This window comes from Phyllostomus hastatus, unplaced genomic scaffold (genome assembly GCF_019186645.2).
Source record: "Phyllostomus hastatus isolate PE091 unplaced genomic scaffold, TTU_PhHast_1.1 phas_scaffold_755, whole genome shotgun sequence".
NCBI lineage: Eukaryota > Metazoa > Chordata > Mammalia > Chiroptera > Phyllostomidae > Phyllostomus > Phyllostomus hastatus.
Window position 1 is genome coordinate 7,910,525 of NW_025334039.1, and position 23,270 is coordinate 7,933,794.

General features: G+C 35.4%; 1 protein-coding gene across 1 annotated transcript; it reads right to left on the bottom strand.

Annotated features, from left to right (window-relative positions):
• Positions 1-445: 445 nt before the first annotated feature.
• On the bottom strand, positions 446-22,542 carry ACTR6 (actin related protein 6). Its single transcript, XM_045826678.1, has 11 exons — positions 22,376-22,542; positions 20,820-20,937; positions 20,266-20,334; positions 19,032-19,155; positions 17,545-17,680; positions 17,398-17,454; positions 12,915-13,013; positions 12,738-12,816; positions 6,344-6,515; positions 4,745-4,883; positions 446-1,941 (listed from the first exon to the last, which is right to left on the bottom strand). The coding sequence occupies exons 1-11, from the start codon at positions 22,441-22,443 to the stop codon at positions 1,812-1,814; spliced, it is 1,191 nt and encodes a 396-aa protein (XP_045682634.1). The 5' UTR covers positions 22,444-22,542; the 3' UTR covers positions 446-1,811.
• Positions 22,543-23,270: the final 728 nt, after the last annotated feature.

Genomic DNA, 23,270 nt, shown 5'->3' on the forward strand with positions numbered 1-23,270 from the left:
TCCACAAATTACAATAACTGGGTATCACACAAATGCACTCAATCTGCAACTCTGTAATAATAACCAACCTAGCTCTAGGAGGGAGTGACCCCGCCCTAACCCAATGCAATCCAATATATAATTGTTGTACACAGCTCTCTCACTCTTCCCAACATCTGTCTCTTCACATTAATTTTCCTTTGGGAAATTTCCTTCTTTTACTGTAGGCGGTCTTAATAAGACTGTCAAAGTCCCTGAAGCTATGGGGTAGACGCATGATCCTAACTTGAAGAAAGATTGGTAGAATTTGATTATTGAGTACAAGACCAAACAGAAAGCCCTGGCTGGCGTAGCTCAGTGGATTGAGCGCGGGCTGGGAACCAAAGTGTCCCAGGTTCGATTCCCAGCCAGGGTACATTCCTGGGTTGCAGGCCATAACCCCCAGCAACCGCACATTGATGTCTCTCTCTCTCTCTCTCTCTCTCTCTCTCTCTCTCTCTCTCTCTCTCTCTCCTCCCTTCCCTCTCTAAAATAAATAAATAAAATCTTTAAAAAAAAAAAAAGACCAAACAGAAAATACAGAAACTGAGCTATTTTGATGGCAGGGCTCTATATGGATTGTCCCCTAGTTTCTATAACCTAGATGCCTAAGTTTATCTGGTTTTCATTCTTAAGGCTATTGGTCTAGCCTTTTCTTTTATTTTTTAAGGATTTTATTTATTTATTTTTAGACAGAGATGAAGGGAGGGAGGAAGAGAGGGAGAGAAACATTGATATAAGACAGAAACATCAATCAGTTGCCTCTACAACACTCTGAACTGGGGACCTGGCCCGCAACCCAGGCCTTTGCCCTGACTGGGAATTGAACTGGCTACCTTTCAGTTTGCGGGACAACACCCAATCCACAGAGCGACACGGTCAGGGTGGCCCAGCTTTTTCTTAGATTTTATGAGCTGTTCTCTGTCCTGCTGATAAATGTTGTTTTGCTTAGGACAACCCTAAGGAGTTTTTACTGTTTGCAATCAAAGGAGCCTACCTGCCCCATTTGTTAATGTCACTGTAAGCCGTTTCCCTAAATTCAAAAGCTATAACCTTTAACAACTTACATACTGTAGATTACATAAGAGTTTTTAAAACTAAACACTAGCATTTGTACAAAGTCTTTGAACAACCCCAAGTTAACTTCAAATTTCATTTCATCCCCAAAAATGGTGGAGTATTTTATTGAGTGAAATAATACATTTCTGCCAACAGAGTAGTAACCAAAAACACTTCAGTAAATGGGCTTTAGTCTCCACCCTTTCAAACTTACTCTAAGTAAAAAATAAACATGAAACCCACATATGATTGGTCTTTCCAACTTTAGTATATGCAAATAAAAATGACAACTTTAAAGTAAAATACTTGGTTTTAAAAGAGAGAGAAATCATATCAGACTGAAAACACCGGCCAATTCCTAGTCAAAGGCACACAAAATTACCTCCAAAGGAAAACTGACCAGAGAGACAGTGAAGTTTCTGCTTTCAGCTTTGAAGACTGAAACTTAAAATGCATTCACTCTTTCATCTTCTAATGTAAGATAACCTACTCTCAGAAACAACGTAAGCATTGTTACAGTAGTCTAGCCGAAATGAAAATATGGGCCAAGTTACAGTTCACTTAATAACCTACCTTGGAAACCTTTGAAAATTAGCCATGCATCAAAGTATTTACATAAGTTCAAGTCTTTATCTTAAGATAAAAGGGAGCACAGGCCCTTAACCTCCTTTAAAAAGAACATTTAAATTAAACCTTTGTTACAACCAGTCAAAACTTTCATTCAGAAATGTTATTTAAATATCAAATTTCTCTTCACAGACGCTATGTCCATTTTCTTCATAATCTTCTCTTGTTACCACCATATCTTCAAAATCATCATTCTCTGATATCAATTTTCCACCTTCCCAGGAGTAAGTAATAGGGCTAAAAATAAAGATAAAATTAATGAATCCAGCTGATCTTATAGAACTAAAAAGCCAAAAAACATTAATTAATAACTAAAATGTAGCCATTGCTACCCAACAGACAGTCATCTGAAGTGTAGAAATAAGCACAAATTTCATAGGACTAAAGCAAACTAAGAACGAACCTTGGTCAACACTACAAGTGTTCATTTGAATTTTTTCCCTGTGCCCTGAATTCTAATAAAAGGCAAGACTACAGGCAAAAGATCAAAAACGTATGAAACAAAAAACACTGTCATAACCGAGTCTAACTTTTCTGTATGTGGCAAAGATATGTCATCTCATTAATTCACACAGCAACCCATGAAATACCTATTATAGTTCCCATATTATAGATTTAAAAAACGAGGTTCCGAGAGATGAAGTCTGGAACTAGGATTTAACCTGGAACTGTCTTCACACAGTCTGTGCCTTTGCTGCTATACTTTGTTGCCTCTAACAAATGAGGCATTTGGAAAACACAGGCCACGATAAATAGATGGTAGGACATGGACCGTAAGTAAAACTAGAGCATGTTAAACATTTAGTTGCCTTTATTTACAAGAGTGTTTGTACTTTGTTATAACTCAATTATATTTCTACTACTCTTCTACCCCCAATTCAGTTTCCAATCTAAAAAATGAGAAAGAAAAAAGTTAAATGTTTTCCTTATTGGATTGACTGCATTTCCTAACCTTAGGAAACACACACACACACACACACACACACACACACACACACACACAGCCTGTCCAGAATGTAATACGAAAAAGAGGCATTTATTGAAGAAGATGCAAGATACAAAAAGCATTGTACATCGTCATAGGATAATGATGTTTCAGTCCCCTTCAAAGTAGGCACCTTGGGACCTCACATGGTTCTCCCTGTTGCCATCAGCTGCCCCATTGTATTTTCCTGAATCTCATCGACAATCTGAAATCTCTTCCCTCTCAAAGGTGATTTTAGTTTTGGGAAAAGCCAGAAGTCACAGGGTGCCAAATCCAGGCTGTAAGGGGGCTAAGTCACTTGGGTCATTTGATGTTTCACCAAAAAACTCTACACTACACATGATGCATGAGCAGGAATGTTTTCAAGATGAAGCTGCCAATCACCAGATGCCTATAGCTGCAGTCTTCTGAATCATCCCAATAGTTTCCGTGGAGAAGTGTTCAAGTTTCATGCAAAATCTGATGCAAATTTGTTGTTCTACTTGCTCATTTGTTTTGAATGTAATGGCCACACAGTACACATGCTCACTCAACAGCATCTACTGCCTCCACTGACTAGTACAGTGAAGTCATCACTATTCACACACACACATTCCAGTCCACTTTCCTCGGCTGCCAGGTTACATCGATGTTATGCAAACCATTCTGATTATATCAATAATGGCTGGACTTTTTCTGGACAGACTATATACACATGTATGTGTGTGTGTGTGCATATGTGTATGTATATATATTTATATATATATATACATATGCAGTAGATATGCAATAAAGATTTGATAAATAAAGAACAAAACTACTTTCGTGCATCCCTTGGCCTGTAATATGTGTACAACTTACATTTAAAATACAGGATAAAAATTCAATATGCTTCATACTCTTCTACACAGAGTGTATGAACATTAATGCTGATAAAAAAATTTCAATATCTAATGGTTATTTATTCTTTTATGTGATAGCTATAAAACTAAGTGATCAGATGAGGGCCTTCTGCTAACTGCTACAGATTTTAAAAAATTTTAGTTTAGTTTTAAAACACAACTTTAAAATTAAGCCAGGGTTGTAGGATCTTATTTGCAACTCTGCCACTTAAGACTTGGGAGAAAGTGGTTATTTAGAGCTCCTGCCTCAGTTAAAGAAAACTGGATTTTGGTCTGCTCACCGCTATTAACTCACTGTAAAGGTTCGGCTGACTCATGAGCCCTTGCTTCTTTACTTACAAAGTAAGAATGTTGAACAGAATGATGTGTAAGCCTTTCTTACAGCTCTGAAATTTTACCTTTTTTTTTTTTAACCATGAAAGTGGAAATTACATCTGCTTTTTCTCATAAAAAAAGGATAGAGGGATATAAAAGTTTGGGGTGTTTTTGGTCAAAACACACTTTACAGGGTGTCAGACCCACACTCCCCTGCAGTGCCTGGAGCCCTGCCAGGGTGGTGGCTGCAGAGGCCACACCCCGATCTGGAGTGCAGCCCATTCAGGAATGCGGCTTGGCTCAGGGCTACGGGTTTGGCTGCTGCTGCACCCAGCCAGGTAACTAGCCCATATAAAACAGTTCTGAATTTAAGAAAAACTAGTTAAATGTAAAAGTTATTTTAAAAATATTTTAAATTACCTTAAAACATTTCAAAAGAACTTATGAATTGGCATAACTTATTTATGAATCAATTCTTAAATTTCTCTAGTTGACACTCTCAAGAAATGACACACTTCAGATAACTCAAATAAATAGTAACCTAATTGTTTTGCTTGTAAAAATCTCTTAGGAGTGAGGACTGACTTACTATAGGGAAGTGATCTCCTGTTAACCAAGTGCCCATTATGTACCAACCATTACATAATGGTGGGCACTTTGCATACATCACCCCACTGAACCCATTGATACGGAACGTTTATCACATCAACGCGTGGGAAAAGGAAAATGAGGGCCCCAGAGATGAAATTAACCTGCCGTGGTAGAACCAGGTGTTAAACTCATCTGCTTGCAGACAGACCATTTCATCTTCAAAATGACTTCCATGTTTTGTTTCTACTACATGCGAGCCAACACTTACTTTTCGGGCAGCACAACAGAAACATCATAGTCCGTTGGAGTGAGACATCGAACCTCTGAGTAAACCCGATCCCTAAATCCTGGGAAGAGGGAATTTCCTCCCGTCAAAACGATGTTCTTAAAAAAATGTGGCTGCATTTCTTTAAGAGAAAAAAAAAAGGAGAAAGGGAAGGAAAAAAGCATCAGAAAATCTGTTTACTTATCTTTCTGGAATGGCAAGGATGAGGGCTTAGGTTAAAGTACTTAGGGATTATAGCTACTGGTTGGAAAACTACATAATTTTTTTATTACCACATAAATGATAATTTCTAAGATTTTGTAATGAAGTTATAGTTTATACAAATAACTACATTAAACAGAAATATGACCTCACAGATATTTATAAGAAAGGCTAAAGTGAAGGGTTGAACTATGGGCTATTTCTGATATTACACAGCTATACATAAATCAGTAACATTTTAGTAGCAAGCATTTGATAATTACAATTATTCTTCCCCAAAATGGAAGGAGTCTTTGTGTAGGAGACTGTGAGTTAGTATAAGAATGAAAAGGAGTTCCTTCATGACATTTTAAATGGGAATCCAAATTTCCAAGCTATCTCACTGAGACAGATATTTAAGTACTGTGCAATACTTACATTTGATAGTGAAAAATACTCATAACTGATAATAATATTTAAACAATACTTAACTCATTAAAGTTACATGATGGCAAACTTTAACTGCCATATGGTTAGCCAGTATTAAAAGCCTACTGAGCACCCTCTGGGAAATTTATCAGGAATTATTACAATAATAAGTACTGGCTATCCCACTTCAGAAAACAAGGAATGAGTTTCCATATACTTGACACTGAATCACCTGGCATGACATTAAAGAAGTATAATATAAAATGCTGTATATCTCATGACTGTAACTTTACATAAAATTGAAATTAATGTGAATATAGTTGTGAAATAATTATATTAAGGTGTTGGCAATTACATGACTTTCTTCTTCATTGTTTTCTCTCTCTCTCTTTATATATACATAGGGAGGAAAGGATATTGCCTGTGCTAGATTTTCTCCAATGCCTAGCGTGTTCCTTATGAACTAAGAAGACATTTCCAAGATATAAAAGGAGTCTAAAACTCGAGAACATTAGTTAAATCATGCTTCAGGAGAACCTAGACAACATTATGAAGCATCATACTTCAATCATTAAAATTAACTTCCTGAATATCAATCCAAATATAGCAGAAAGAATAAAACAGTCCCACCAACAGAAGAAAACCATTAAATTGCTAAGTTATAAAGTTCTATTCTGTGCCAATTTGGTTGAAGTTAAAATTTCCTCTAAAAGGGATATGACAATTTAATATTCATGGAGAGATGAACTTATTCAAGTTTAAGTGGCCACAATGACTTCTCCTATATCAGATTTATAACCTAGGGTCAATAAAGAATTACTCAAGTACGTTATTGGAGCTGGAAATCTCTACAAATCGAACAGACTTGCCACTTGCTGAAATTATTTAGAAGAAAGAGATGACTTCTCTAGGTCTCATGGAGCTTATGGTTTTTTAAAAATATCATTACTACTCAATATTTTAACTATGTACCTTCAGGTAAGTTCTGAATTGAATAGACAATAGCTTCTGGAATTCCCATTTCTTGAATGCCTATATCAGAAGGATTAAAAAGTATTTCTGGAACAGCAAATCTTTCATTGGTCAGACGAAGAATTTGTTCCCCAGATTTATATTTTCCACTTAACACCATCTCTTCCCTTGGCTAAAAGAGAAATAAGATAAAACGTTTAAGATTATCTGGTTTGCCTGACTAATAACATTTAGTAATATGTAATACTAATACATGAACATGTTTTTGGAAGGTTCAGAATTCTTAAAAGTTAGGAAACAAGTGGTCTTCTCTCCTGTTGCCTACACTACATAAGTAAATAATTATTGACTCTAACACAGCTATTTCCCCAATGATAATCTGGCTTTATTACACACATCTTAAAACAGAAAGAAAAGAACAGATTGGAGGTAACTTTATAATCTACCTATAGTACTAGACGGATTCTGGTTTCTGAGAACAAAGAATGTACTCTCAATAAAAAACCCTCTCTTATGTTTCTTCCACTATCCACTTTCACTCCCCTATGTTAGCTGCTTACTGAATACTGTGGTTCCATTCCATCAAGATTTTCCCTTTCCCTTGTACAAAAAGCCTGCAAAATTTATCGTTTATCCAATCTCCATTAAAAAATCTGTTTCTGGCCCTGGCTGGTGTGGCTTGGTGGATTGAGCGCTGGCCTGTGAACCGACAGGTCACGACTTCAACTCCCAGTCAGAGCACATGCCTGGGTCGTGGGCCAGGTGCCCAGTTGGGAGAATGTAAGAGGCAGCCAATTGATGTTTCTCTCCTTCTCTTCCTCCCTCCATTTCCCCCTTCTAAAAATAAATAAATAAATAAATAAATAAATAAATAAATAAATAAATAAATAAAATCTTTTAAAAAATCTGTTTCCAGCCCTGGCTTGTGTGGCTCAGTGGATCAAGTGCCAGCTTGCAAACCAAGGGGTCGCCGGTTCCATTCCTAGTCGGGGCACATGCCTGGGTTGCGGGCCGGGCCCCCAGTTTGGGGTGCGTGAGAGGCAACCACATATCGATATTTCTCTCTCTTTCTCCCTCCCTTTCTCTCAGTCTAAAAATAAAATAAATAAAATCTTTTTAAAAAAGTTTCCAAATGGTTTAAGCAAATATATGGCCATTATCTGTGAAATCCATGTTATTTATTTCCTGCTAACCCACCCATCTGTGAGCTATGTTCCTGTAGGGGCCAAAAAAAATAAATCTCCTTTTATAACATCTTTTATAACATTCTACATAATTAAAATAATATTCCCTCTCGCCCTGGCCAGAGTGGCTCAGTTGGTTGGAGCACTGTCCCATAGACCAAACCCGTGGGTTTGATCCCTGTCAGGGCACATACTCAGGTTGTGGGTTCCATCCCCAGTCAGGGAATATATAAGAAGGCAACCAACCGATGTCTGTCTGTCTGTCTGGTCTCTCTCTTTCCCCCTTCCTCTCTCTGTAAAAGCAATGAAAAACTGTCCTTGGGTGGAGATTAAAAAACATTTTTTAAATAATAATATTCCCTCTCAATTTTACTAAGAATCATAAGCTTTTCTACATTCAGTTGTAGACATTCACTTCATTTGACTAATATATGCAATTTTCCTCCCATGACAGAGTATATCCTAATCCTTTAAGTGGGTATGGAAATACTTAAAATATATGAAAAATATCAATGATTTATTAGTACAGAGTATTATATATATTAACATATTAAATATGTTATATATGTTAAATATGTTATGTATATATGTTATATATACATATTAATATATATTACTATATTTTAATATATTAAAAATATATTAACCACTATACTGTACACCTGATACTAATACAAAATGATATTGAATGTAAACTGTAACTAAAAAGCAAAATAAAACAATACTATGGATTTTTTAAATATAATCAGTCACCTCCCCTCTGTGCAGATTACAGCTTCCTCAGAGAGGCTTTTTCTGACTCCCAAATAAAAGGTCCTTCCATTATTCTCTACTTTTGTTCTACATATTTCCCTTCATAGAGTGTATTGCACACTCTCGCATACCCACTACACAGCATAGCACTGACAAACAATGAATATTCAATAAACTCTTGAATGATGGCATGTAAGCCAACAAAGTTTTGTTATCATTTGAAAATTCCAAATGAAATTCCATTTTTAATCCTAAAAATTAAACAATATTCACAATACTAAACAAAGAAAAAGGAAAACTACAAAAACACTTTTAACCCAATTAAAGTATTATTACACTAGCAAAGAGAAGAATATTATTTCTTTACAGATAAAGTATTGTTCTTTCTCAGGTAAAATGAAAAATATTTACTAATTACCAGAGAAATGCAAATAAAACCACAATGAGATACAATCTCACACCTGTCAGAATGGCTATCATCAATAAATCAACAAACAACAAGTGCTGGCGAAGATTTGGAGAAAGGGGAACTCTTTTGCACTGTTGGTGAGAATGCAGATTGGTACAGCCACTATGGGAAGTGGTATGGAGATACCTCAAAAAACTAAAAATGGATCTGCCCTTTGACCCAGCAATCCCACTTCTGAGAATATATCTGAAGGAACCCAAAACACTAATCGGAAAGAACATAAGCACCCCTGTGTTCATTGCAGCGTTATTTACAATAGCCAAGATATGGAAGCAGGCCAAATGTCTATCAGTAGATGAATGGATAAAACAACTATGGCACATTTACACAGTGGAATTCTACTAGGCTGTTAAAAAGAAAATTTTACCCTTTGCTACAGTATGGAGGAACCTGGAGAACATTGTGTTAAGTGAAATAAGCGAGTCAGAGAAAAGACAAATACCATATGAATCTAATGAACAAACTGATAACAAGTAAAATAGGGACAGACTCATAGATGGAGAGCAGGATGATAGCTAGTGGGTAGGGGAGGTGAGGGGTTGAAGGGACTGGGCAAAAATGAAAAAGGACTCATGGACATGGACAACAGTATGATGATTGCTGGGAGAGGGGATATAAGGAAACTAAAAGGTGTAAAAAAATACAACAGATTAAATTTTAAAAATAATTAAAATAGCCCTGGTTGGCATAGCTCAATGGATTGAGCTCGGGCTGCGAACCAAAGCATCACAGGTTTGATTCCCAGTCAGGGCACATGCCTGGGTTGCAGGCCACGTCCCCAGTGGGGGCCACATGAGAGGCAACCACACATTGATGTTTCTCTCTCTCTCCCCCTCCCTTCCCATCTCTAAAAAAAAAATAAATAAAATACTTAAAAAAAATAATAATTAAAATAAAGAAAAATATTTACTATAAATTTACAATTCATTAAAAGTGATATTGGCTTGAGTTAAAAGGACGTTAACTCATTTTGTCAACGCTCAAAATAACCTGAGACAGATGCAGACTTGGGGAATTCAGTTGACAAAACATTAGAGGTTATTTAGTCCATAGCCTTGATTTTACAGAAGAGAATCATGTGGCTTACCCTGGATCAAATACCTAACTCGGGGAAAGAGCCAGAACTAAATATCCTTGTTGAATGTTAGCTCTAAAGCCATTAACTGTTAGCATGTAATCTGGAACTACAAACAGTTTCTGGTTTTATGAGTATAATTCCAAAAGAGATTTTTATTGCAGACACAGACAGTCAGAGGAACTTATAGACCACTGGGAGTTGCTATTTTAGTCAATGGAGGCCATGGTTATTGCACAACCCTCATAAACCTCATTCTGGTACCATGAAAGAAATGATCAGTTCAAATTACAATGTCTCTGCATAAAGTGGTAATCTTAATTATGAAGTCTATTTCTCAATTTAGGTCAGTCAAGTGCATTACACTTTAGTAGGTATCTTCTTTCTGATAAGAGATAAAACTGGAATTTCTATCAGTTGTAATCAGTGATATTATAAACATTATTGTTCTTGTTACTATCATCATTACTAGAAAATCAAGTTGTAACCTTTCCCCAAGTACTTAAAAATATTCTTGAATAAACTATCAAGGTCCAAATTTAACAACAGCTTAAATGCAACAGCTCTCAAATTTTTCTCTGTATGTAATATTGTTTTTCTAATTTCATAAATACTTATCAGCTCTCATCAAAGTTGTTCCATTATCAGGAAACAATGCAAATGATTTAATCAAATATTAAATTCAAAATAATACACTTTAGGAGTATTCCTAGCATGCAGAAAATTTAACTTTCTACATTTTAAAAATTATTGAGATATATGAATGATTCAACATGTACTGTGAATGTATAAATTTTAACACTAATTGATAAAGTAAATATTAAACCATAATTTTTTAAATAAATATTCAGTGTAACACTCCGTCATCTGGCAAAGTCCAGTCCAACTGACTCTGTTCATTCAACTGAATGACTCATTCAATTAAAGTACACAAGGAAAAAGAAATCTGTACAGAGTTAATGAAGTGCAGTCTGCAACAACATTCTGATCAGGAGGGCAAAAGCCAATGAAAGAGCTGCAAGTAATGTGATGTGGCTTCTGCCTTTCTTCTCTGAAGATAATGCATAAAACAATGGTCAACTGTAATAACCACACTTCTACTGGCTCACTCTGTAAGGTGCATGTTTGAGAAAACAAGGCTCAGGATTTGGCAAGGAGGAAATTGGCATTGTTTAGCAGAGATAATGGCTAAAAAATGTGGCAGGCTGTCATCTGCAGGGCAGGAGAGAAATACATTTTAAAAAAAACAGATAGAGTTCCAAAAACAGTTGGCAGTCCAATCACTTGGAAGAGACTTTGTCTTTTTTTAAGATTAAGTAAGCTTTCAAACCCAGGCACTAAGCATTTCCAGGGACAGGAGTTGAGAACATGAATATGGCCCATAAGGTGTATTTTATCACCGGAGTGTTTCAATCAGCTGTAATACATAAGGATGATCAAATGTGCCTAATGAGAAAGCAGACTGACAGCTTTGAGTTTGGAGCAGTCTATAGGGATACAAACACACCTGCTACAAGCTACATCGGACTTGGGCTTCCAGTTTCTCTTCCTAGTTCATGTCCTCCAGGCAACCTGATCACATTCGTCCCAATGCCCACTTCTGAAAGCCTAGGTCCCTCCACAAGGATCTGCTTCTAAGGACATTATGGGATTATTTCAGTTTTATAAGGCACTGAGTAGCCTTCTTTGAACTCTGATTTGTATTGCCCCTCAATAACCTGGCCAAAAAACCTGTTTTTACATTTCAGGCATGCAAAGGAGTATAAATAATTATATAAAACCCATGTGTCTATCAACCAGTTTAATGCAATTTTACAGATAAATTAATACTCCCCTTTAAATTTAATCATTCGTATGCATAGTTTTATATTTTTACTTCATATTTCTACAGTCCTAAACAACAAATTATTATTCTGCATAGCCTGAAACTACATATCCTTCTAAAACTTACTTTTAGACATGTTTCTGAGACTTATCTGTGATGATCTTGTAGTTCTACTTCATTTTCACTACTGCTTATTTTATAATACGAATATACCAAAATTTATTTATTCTACCATTAGTTGATTTTTTAAAATGTTAACTTAGTTTTATATACGGGCAAATATTATAATTTGTTTAATTTATAAATTTTTAAAACAATTTTTCAATTACAGTTTAGAGTTAGCATTATTTTGGTTAGTTTCAGGTGTACAGGGTAGTGGTTAGACAATCATATACTTCACAGAGTGTTCCTCCTGATGTTTCCAGTACCCACCTGGATATCCAGGCTCTTCCCAAATGTTCACTCTTCTAAATACAGTGCAATGAACATTACCATAAATGTCTCCTTGTGCAATATGCTTACATTTCTAACCAGAGTTCTTTTAACTTCCTAACAGTCTTTATCATGCCAGTCCCTAGAAAGGTTATCTTCACATTTACCCAAACACAGAACTGAAAGTTTACCTGGGCTGATCAAAGATAAGGAGAAATTACTTTATTTTCACATCCAAGATAAACTGCTTCTCAACACTTGGAAAGTATGCTGGATTTTGCCCTTTTCCACTACAATCTGATCATAGCAGACCCAACATGAGTAAAATTCAGCCCTGGATCAGCCGTATCAGTAATATTCACAATAGGCAAATAGCCAACTTCTAATGGAATTTAAACTAATTCTTAAAAAAACAGAAAAGGGTTAACCACGATACACGTAATGATACTGTTTATCTCCAGATTTGTCCATCCACTATCATTCAGCTGACAGTTCTTTTTCTAAATAAGTTTAGTGAGATATTTATTTATCATTTATGCACTTGTGCCCAAAGAAAGGGCCACTGGGAAGGCACTCGGCCAATCCCGGCTGGATGCTTTTCAAATCTGACTGAGGTGGTCACTGGAAGGAATATAAGCAAGGATCTTTCAAATTACCTTACAAAAGCCCTTTTTAATTGTACTAAAGTCAGGCAAAACATAGTCTATCATTACTGTATTTTCTTCTCCTTTCAACCTGGAAAACAAAATATAGACTTATGAATTATTCTAGCTACGTGTAACATTCCCAAAAGTCAACCAACCTCCCAGTTCCCCGATTAGCCTTATGCTTACTTGGCAATATCCATATCTCTATAAAAGTCCTGAGACACATAGCAGACATCTTCTTTCACTTGGTTAATCACGTGGGTTTCATCCATAACATGTAACTGCCTAAAAAGAAATAAAAATTATACAATTTCAAATTGAAAAAAAATTAAATGTAACTTAGAACTATCTTTTCTGGAATTCAATTTTCAGTAACTAATATTCTAAAATAGTAAATTCTTGAGTGTGTAAGATACTTGTAACTTTATGAAATACTTATTTCCATTGTCTTATTTTTAATCTCCACATTATCCCCTGGAAGGCAAAAGTACGTCCAGTTTACAGAAGGAAACTGAAAACAGGTGTTAAGGGGAAGGTTTACCCAATGAAAGTGCAAACTTTTTCCTCCAACCATTCTGAAAGAATCTTCCCTTAACTTTTTGCACTTTCTTTTCTGATCACAGAAGTATCGTGAGTCAGCACACAACAAATGCTTAATAAATAATTGATGAATGAATCTCAGAAAACACGGGCTTAATGTATAAAGATTTTTTAAAAGCAAATGAAAATGGAAGGTTATTTTCTTTGAATATTTTTCTCTGCACAGATTATATACATGTTTACATTTTATGTCTAAGACTAAATATTTTCTCATACTTTTGCATATTATTTTTCATTACCTATTCTTTAAAAATGACTTTTTCACTGCCCTAAAATATTCAACCAGAGGGATCTATTAAAATGTATTTATCAGTGTTCCTAATGTTGGAAGTTTAGATCAGGGAGGAAAGATACTTGGGTGTTTATAAACATGGACTTTGGAGCCAAAGACTTAGTTTTAATCCCAAATTAGTAGCCAAGTTACTTTACCTCTTTAGGAGCCTATCTCTTCAACTCTAAAAAGGTATTAAGATCACCGACTGAATACATCTATAAGTACATCTTTCTAATATACATGTAAAGAGTTTAGCATAGTCCCTGTATTCAACAAATAAAAGACATTAGTATTACTTCTATCTTTTTGCTTTTGTTTTATATATTGTCATATACACTGTATTCCACCTTCTCCAAGATACACAACTGTACCAATGAGAAGAAAAAAATGCTAATTAAACCATGAAAATTCTGAGGCACCAATGATTGACTATTCACCTGAATTTCAAAGGTTAAAACATAAAAAAAGTACAACTCAGAATCAATGAAATATAGGTATTTTTTAATCTATATCTCTGATTATTTCATTATTTATTCATACTCTCGGACACAGAATATGGAATACTCTTAGTTTCTTGGTATACCGCCAAATTATTTCCCAGAAAAGTTATTTCAAGCTGTGCTCTAATCAGCAGCAAATAAGAGTGCCCGTATCACAAATCTACACCATCTTTCCCCCCTTTTTTAAAAATAAATTTTTATTTATTATTTTTTAAAGATTTCATTTATTTATTTTAGAGAGAGGGAAGGGAGGGAGAAAGCGAGGTAGAGAAACACTGATGTGTGAGAGAAACATCAAGTGGTTGCCTCGCACACGCTCCCCAACCAGGGACAAGGCCTGCAACCCAGGCATGTGGCCTAACCAGGAATCAAACCTGCGACCTCTGGTTTTGCAGGATGACACTCAACCCACTGAGTCACAATGGTCAGGGCTTTCCTTTTTTTGAACTTGATTTTTAGAGAGAGAGAAAGGTAGAGAAAGTGAGGGGGACATATTGATTTGTTGTTCCACTTATTTATATATTCAATGGTTATTTCTTTATTTTTTAAATCTTCACCTGAGAACAATTTTTCATTGCTTTCAGGGAGAGAGTAAGGGAGAGAGAGAAACATTAATGTAAGAAACATTGATTGGTTGCCTCCCATATGTGCATGGACCAGGAATAGAACCTTCAACCTCAGTATATATGCCCTGACCGGGAATCTAACCCATAACCTTGGCACATCAGGGCTATGCTACCTGGCCAGGGCTACACCATCTTCTTCTGAAAAAAATTCCATTAATGTGGATTAAATGGCATTTTAATTTACATTTTCTCTACTAAGAAGTGCCATGAGGAACAAGCATTCCTGTCTGTTTTGTTAACTCATGTATCCTAAGAGCCTAAACAAATGCTTGATAAGTATTTGAATTGAATCTGTAATTTCTATAGAGTGTTTCACATTTTTTGTCTGAGAATTATCCCCCTATATCCTCTATCTGTGCCACTGACCATTTGTTTTCTGAGAATTATCTAACCATTTTATACCTGGGTAGCTTTCTTATGGGTTGATACATCAAAGAAAATAACTTGTCATATTTGTTTCAGGTTTATGTTTACCTTAGTTTTGCTTACAAGGGCTTTTGATATACATAAATAGGATTTAAATTTTTTGTGTAATTAAACAGAAAAGCTGGAAATATCTATTCTGTTTAAGGTCAGTGGTTTCCCTGATTACAAAGGAACAAAAGAGAGGTCAGAGTGCTTTTTTTTTTTTTTTTAAAGATTTTATTTATTTATTTTTAGAGAGGGAAGGGAGGGAGATAGAGAGAGAGACAGAGAAACTTCAATGTGCGGTTGCTGGGGGTTATGGCCTGCAACCCAAGCATGTGCCCTGGCTGGGAATCGAACCTGGGACACTTTGGTTCCCAGCCCGCGCTCAATCCACTGAGCTACGCCAGCCAGGGCGGTCAGAGTGCTTTTAATATTGCGTTTGCACTATGTTCTGATCACTTGGGTATATTCACTTTTTGAAAATACATTGAGTTGTACACTCAAGGTCTGTGAACTTTTCTTTATGTATGTTTTACTTCAACAAAAGTTTATTTTTTATTTTTTTTAACATTTTATATTTTTGTATTTTTTTAAAGATTTTATTTATTTATTTTTAGAGAGGGAAGGGCCGGAGATAGACAGAGAGAGAGACAAACATCAATGTGAGGTTGCTGGGGGTCATGGCCTGCAACCCAGGTATGTGGCCTGACTGGGAATCGAACCCGCGACACTTTGGTTTGAAGCCCATGCTCAATCCACTGAGCTATGCCAGCCAGGGCACAAAAGTTTATTTTTAAAAAAGTTGTATGTAGGAAAAAATATATCCTTTATTATTTCTTCTGCTGCTTTTATGCTTAGCAACAAGAAAAATAATTTCTTGTTGTGGTTTTGTTTTTAAATTTAAGTCTTAAATCCATTTCAACTTTACTATATGAGGCTGAGTAAAATTTTAATTTTTGTCCAAAGAGCCAACTTTCCCTGTATTTTCTCAGAATAATTAATCCCCTTATATTGGTTTCTGATATTTTCTTTAGTATATATTGCCTTTTAAAAAACCATACGTTTGATTCAAAAATAACCATTGCCCTGGCTGGGTGGCTCAGTTGGTTGGAATGTCATCCCATACACCAAAAGGTTGCTGGTTCCATTCCTAGTCAGGGCACACAGCTGAGTTTTGGGTTTGACCTTGGTCAGGGAGCATATGAGAGGCAACCAACTGATGTTTCTCCCTCACATCGATGTTCATCTCTCTCTCTCTCTCTTTCTCTTCCTGCCCCCACAACCCTCCAACCACCACTTCCTCTCTCTCTAAAATCAATGAAACATATCCTCAGGTAAGGATTTTAAAAAAAGATTACTACTCAGTCTCACTTAGTCATCAGTTAATCATTCTGATTTTTACAATTTAAAAAATGATTACTGTATCTACTAGAGAAAGTCTCCTTTCACTATTACTCCTTTCCATTACATTTCTGGGTATTCTTCCCAATTTGTTCTCTACAAGATGAATTTGAACAGCCTTGCTTTTTAAAATATATGATTTTGTTTTCATTCATCATGGCGGAATGATTAAGTGTACAGGCCCTGCATTCAAATAGCCTGGGCTTCGTGTAACATCCTCATCTGTCTTAACCTCCTCTGCTTTTCCAATTTGCTGCTTTTAAGCTGACTGAGGTAGGGCAACTCAACTTCCACACTTTCAAAAAATGAGCCCAATTCTATTTGGTTCTGCAATTGATAACATAATATTACAAATGCTATTTATGACTGTTCCATTTTTAGAATTAATCTATTACTTATTTATTTTTTATTGTTGTTCAAGTACAGTTTTCTGCCTTTCCCCCCACTCCTCCCCACCACCCCAGCTCTCCCTGCATTCCTCCCCCGTTTCCACCCCCCTTAATCTATCTATAAAATAAAAGATTTATTTTCCTTTTAGATCCTAATTTCCTTATACACATTTTAAATTTGTTTTACAATGTACATGTACAACATTTATATAATTTAAAAAATACTATTAATATATTAAATTCTGTAGAGTTTGGAAATGTCTTTCTTGGTGGGCACTACCATTTTATATTCTAGAAAGCTTTTCAACTTAAACATCATTAGTATTTATATATGTGAAATAGCTTTTTAAGCAATAATAACATAGAATTGTCGCTTGAAGTTACAACTAAGGGTAAAGAATAGTTTTAAACTGCTTGAAAAGGTTCACTGCCAGCATCCCATCCTCCCAAAGAATAAAAGCTAAGTATTACCTATAAGATATGATCTCCTTTAGATGATTGGTTAGGAGTTTTCCTCCCACATTTATCCTAAAAAGGTAGAATGCAAATTTGGATCAGTTTATCACACATTTTTCCATTTTGTCCTAAGAAATACCATAAAAATCGACTGCAACTTACCTAATAATTGCTTCTTTTTTCTTTTTACTTCTACAATAAGGGACTATATGTGTAAAGGAATATCCACTATCCACAATGATACAGCATAATTCGGAAGGATTATCTCGGAAATACCTATGTGCACTGAGAGCCCCAGCTATTAAAAAAACATAAAGAGAAAAATAAACATTAAAGTATAATTAACTTAAAGTAATAAAGAAAAGTAGAAACTAAGGCAAGCAAAGAAAAAATATTTCTTCTATTTGTAAGAAAAATGATCACTTACTATATTCATAATTCTGGCAAGAGTTCTTTACAGTGTTTCAACTTTAAAACATCACCTTTTTGTGATAAATATGTGTTCAATTTTTAAAGGTAAACATTCATTTCAAAGCTTATAATAATTATTTTAGCAGCAGATAATTTTACTGAGCAGTCATTACATGCTGGGCATTATTCTAAACTCCTTTAGGGTGTATTTTAATCTCACAACAATCTCATTTTACAGAAACTGCAGCACAGAGAAGTTCAGTAATATACCTCGAAGTCACGCAATTAGAAACAGAGCCAGGATGCAAACCTAGGCACTGTGACTCTAGAGCAGAGCTCCTCAACCTTGAAAGTACTAACGTTTTGGGCCAGATAAGTCCTTGTTGTTGGGGCTTTACTGGGCACTATAAAATATTTAGCAGCATTGTGCCTTTCTACCCACTAGATGCTAGTAGCACTCGCACAGTTTTGACAACCAAAAATGTCTCCAGCCATTGCCAAAAGTCCCCTGAGGAGCCAAATCACCCTCGGCTGAGAACTGTTCTAGAGATTCTGCTCGTAACCATTACAGTATATTGTTCCTTTATGCAGACTTAAATTCTGAAAGCTAAATATGTGAATATGTTATTGTACAGCCATATAATGTAATTCTAACCTTTAATAAACTTACTTCTGGATGGTATTTACAGATTATTTTTCCTCATGTTGACAGCCTAAACTATTAACATTATTTCAATCAATAATAATAATAGCTAACACATCTGTAACAGAAAAAATAACTACCACAAAAACAATAATCTTTCAGAAATTAGAAATATGTCGCTAAGGAACTTCATTAGAGAGAAATATCATAATAGTAAAAAGATAAAATGGAACACCCTAGCCGGGTAGCCCAGTTGGTTAGGGCATCATGCCAATACACCAAGGTTATGGGTTCAATCCCCAGTCAGGGCACATGCAAGAATCTACCAATGAACACATAAATAAAGTGAAAAAACAAACAGACGTTTCTTTCCTTTTCTTTTCTCTCTTTTTCAAATCAAGCAATAAAAAATTTAAGATAAAATGAGAGAAATCTGAATAAACAATCTTTAAGGATCCACCTAGTTTTTAAATTCCATGTTTTATTTCCTTCAAATCTAAAAGAATGCCACCCAATATTCTTGTATTTTAAGTGTTCTTTTACCCTATCCACATCATATTCACATAATTCAATTTCAATCAAAACTTTAACTTACCATTTACTCTTAATACTGCTTGGAACTGGTATTCTTCAAATAGGATTTCATTCATGGATTCTTGAATTGAAGTGAAGTTAAAATATGGTTCTGTGATAATAATATTAGTATCTAAAAAATCAACCTATGAGAGAAAAAATCCCAAAAGTTTTATAACTTTGTGATTATAGTTATAAACACATGATTTACATAAACAAACTGATTTTATCCTCACAATATCCTAGGAGATTATTAAATTATTAACCTCTTACATGGGTGTAATAATCCAGGTCTTATTATAACCATTTAGGTGAACAAACTGAGGCACATAAGAGTTGAATAAGCTACCCACGTTCATGTATCTAGTTAGTGACAAAACTAGGATTTGAACACAGGAAGTCTGATTACAGAATTCATGCACTTTAACTATTATTTAATTTTAATTGTCTTAATGGTAACATGAATAAAAAGGTACTATCAAATGGTTTAAAGGTAATTATGCAAAAGTAATAACTACAAGCATTGGGGTTGTTGCTATTTTGCTTTTAAAAGTTAAAAGGCGAGAAGCTTGAGGATATTTAATATTTACATAATTCTCTCCTATGCATTCTCAAGCAGAATTAAAATTTGAACATTCTCTTCTGTATACTTAAAGTCACGCGACTGACATTAAAAGCACAAATTTCTCACATTGTAATATTCACACATTTAGATATGTAGGTAAAAATATTTTATTGTGAAAATAAAAATAAGATACTGATTTGGTCTATTAACAGTAGAAATCTGAAGTAAAATTTTAATCTTGAGTTTCATACAGATTATCTCTTCTCAACCTCAAATTCCACCTCCATATGGAAATTTTATTCACTTGCACTTACTTAATATTTAGAAAATCAAAGCTAGGCAAAGTGCCCTGGCTGGTGTGGCTCAGCGAGTTGAGTGATGGCCTGTGAACCAGAGTCGCAGGTTCTTACCAGTGGTTCGATTTCCTATCAGGACACATGCCTGAGTTGCGGGCCAGGTCCCCAGTGCAGGGGCACACAAGAGGCAACCACACATTGATGTTTCTCTCCTTCCCTTCTCCTCTCTCTAAAAACAAATAAAATCTTAAAAAAAAAAAAGCTAGGCATAGTATATTAAGTGACTTAAATATTTGAAGCATATTCAAAAGTTTATAAACCTTAAAATAAAAGGTCTAATTTTTCATTTACATAAGACATGGAAATAAATTTGAATACATACTCTAATTTGTTACCTGATACATTTCTTTTCCAAAAAGGTAATCCCAAACTTGTCTTTGAACATCCCAATTCACCAAGTAACCCTAAAAAATTTTTTAAATAAATTTAATAATCAAAAATATTTTAACAGCTGTTAAAAACAGATTAATATATTTTAAATCATTGATTTCTATTTCTTTATGGCTACCTTCATCAGTCTAATGCTGTTTTCTCCTTCTACAAGTTCAAAAAATTGCATATTAACATAATCAAAATGTCAAGTTCAAAAGACATACCAATGTGTAGAGATGATTCTCTACACTTATCTTCTTTAATGTGTTCATCTCATTTAACTTTAACATAAACTAGTAAAATTCAGTACCCACACTCATAGCCAGTAACTCAATCATGATCATTTATTTTTAACAAGACAAAACCAATTTTGGTTTTACTAAGCTCTCATTTAAAATTTAAATGACTTTTTTCAGAGATCTAAAAATATTTCCATGCATACAAAATCTTATACATAATTTTAAAGATTATCTTTAAGTTTAGGTCTGTAATGGTAGAAGTGACATAATTGAATTACCTTCTGAAAGGGAAGAATGTAAAAGAGTCCAGAAGGGTCTTTTATTTCATCTATCTGGTTAGCAGTGAACGTTTTAAGACGTGCTGTTTTTGACCTGAACTGGCAGTTAGGAACAACCCTATAAACAAAGAATTAAATAATATAATTATTTCCTAAACTTACTCTTTTGCTATAAATGCATTTACTTAACCACCACCTTGGATGCCAAATAATATCCAAAACCCGAGTTTTTCATTGTTCTTCAAATAACAATAATAAAAAAGTCTTTTTAGGATTCTAGTGTATACCAGGTTCTATACCCGGCTCCTTTTCTTTCTCAAATAATCCTCAAAAAATCCTTGCAGGTGGGAATTGGTTCTGCCACCACAGAAATGAATAGGGAAACTACAGTAAAGTCCGGGGGTTTTCTGGCTTTAATTCGTTAATTCTCAATAACACTCTGGTAAAAAGTTTACAAGTTCAATATTCTGGCCATAAAATTAAGTTTCCATGAAGTCAAAGATTTTCAATCAGCAAGACCGTATAGGATAAAGAAGTAGGAAGTAGTTTTAAGTGTGATTGGGGTCCACCTTGAGCTTACAATCTATTTAGGAAGACAAAATAGAGCCATTATCAATCATACGCACGTGTACATTTCTGTGTTTAAACACATGACTTTTAAAAGCTGCATTGTAGTCAATCTTATGGTTGTATTACAATTTTAATCAATTTGGTATTCTTGATTATTTAGCATGCTTTCTTTTCTTTCTTTTTTTGCTATCGTATACAATGTTTATAAATACTTCATAGCATCCTGTTTACTTTTAGCAAGCACCTCTAATTTATTCCTTGGATAACTGATAACTGAATTGCTGTGTCAAAGGATAAAAGCAATGATACATATTGCTAAAGGTATTTCACAAGGTTGTAACAATTTCCATCCCTAAGCAGTTCGACTGTTCTCTTTTAAAAGAAAACGTAAAGGAGGAAGAGAAAAAAAAAAAACCCTCTGTGAATATGATAGAAGAAAAGCGTGTCTTTAAATTTACTTATACTTCATGCAAAAATACATGAATGCCACGGTAGTATTTGTTTAATTGACTTTATATTCAACCTAGTTACCAAACAGCACTTCGAAGGGCTTAGACACAAGCTTTCGAATTAGGGGGGTCGTGGAGCCCTCTGAGGATTTTAATAAATCTATAATCGCGTTTCCAAGAAAATGCATATACAGACAAATGTTGCCAACGACTTCTCTAAGATTCACGAACTTTGGGTACAGAACCGCCCCTCCATCCCCCAACTAGGAGGCGCTTCTCCAGCAGCCTATTTTACTGATCAATTTCCGGTTACAAAATGAAACAGACGTCCCACTTCTCGGGCCACACAGCCCAAAATTAACATCTAAATCCCAGTTCAAAGCTTCCCAACCACCTAACTCCAACCAGAGCATCTCTTGGGCTCAAGTCGGGCCCCCGCGGGGACATCAGTCTTTTACTGACGTCTCAAAGATGAAGCGTAGTATGAGAAACGACTGGGCGTGTGTGTCTTGTGCCTCGGAGAAAACGAACACTTACGAGACATTTTCATGGCTGTAACCGATTTTGGCATTGTAGGCTCCGTTATCCAACACTAACGTCGTCATTTTAGCAAAAAAAAAAAAATCCAAAAACAAAAACAACCAAAAAAAAAAAAGGCGCCGTTTCTTTCTCTTGCCGGCCCTTCTTCTCACGTTGATTTTTTTTTTTTTCTTTTCCGGGCAGTTTCTGGTTTGCGTGGGTGGAGCTTAAAGGCGCGCTTCCGGTTTCCCTTAGCAACGGCGGACGCCGGAACCCAGAGACCGACCCGCTGCCCTGCTCATCCGCGAGAGTCAGTACTAGCGTGCTCCAGCCTAACCCCTTGACGTCGTGGCGAGATCCATGAGTGAAAGTGGCTAAACGCTTTTTCGCCCATTGCGAATTTGTCCTTTACTTCGCAGTTTGACTCGCTACTGCAATTTTCTTCTAACTTCTGTAGCGAACCCGGTGTGTATTGTTCAAACAGTGACAATTATGTATAATAAAGTGCAAAACATACTCAGAATGGTATTGGATATGAGGTCTTTTCAGCCTCATTCCCCACCATTGCCCATCCTACTGCAGGATCCAACTATCCTGAATTACAAATATCCTGTTCCGTCAATCGCCTTGCGTTTTTACTCACAGTCACACACTTCCCCCGTCTACTTGTTCATAAGGACAGAGCTCTGCATCTTTCTTATCAAATAAGTATTCCCGACATTGGACATGCACGAGTACTTCTCCATTACTCTTCCTAAAATTAGGTGTTCCTCCTATGTATTCTTGTAATGCTCTCGGCTAACTCCTCTATATCATAATGGATAAGAAAATGAATTTTGGACTGGATCTGGACTCTGCCACAAAATGGCTGTGTAACCTTGGACAATGAAGATGATAATGAATAATACATGAC

Excerpts from the sequence above, each read along its gene's own strand:
- ACTR6 (XM_045826678.1), bottom strand. The coding sequence starts at position 22,443 with ATGACGACGTTAGTGTTGGATAACGGAGCCTACAATGCCAAAATCGGT. Across the intron at positions 4,884-6,343 it reads AATTCAGAACTTACCTGAAG|AAATGCAGCCACATTTTTTT; the intron begins GTACATAGTTAA and ends TTTCTCTTAAAG. Across the intron at positions 1,942-4,744 it reads TCTGTTGTGCTGCCCGAAAA|CCCTATTACTTACTCCTGGG; the intron begins GTAAGTGTTGGC and ends CTTTATTTTTAG.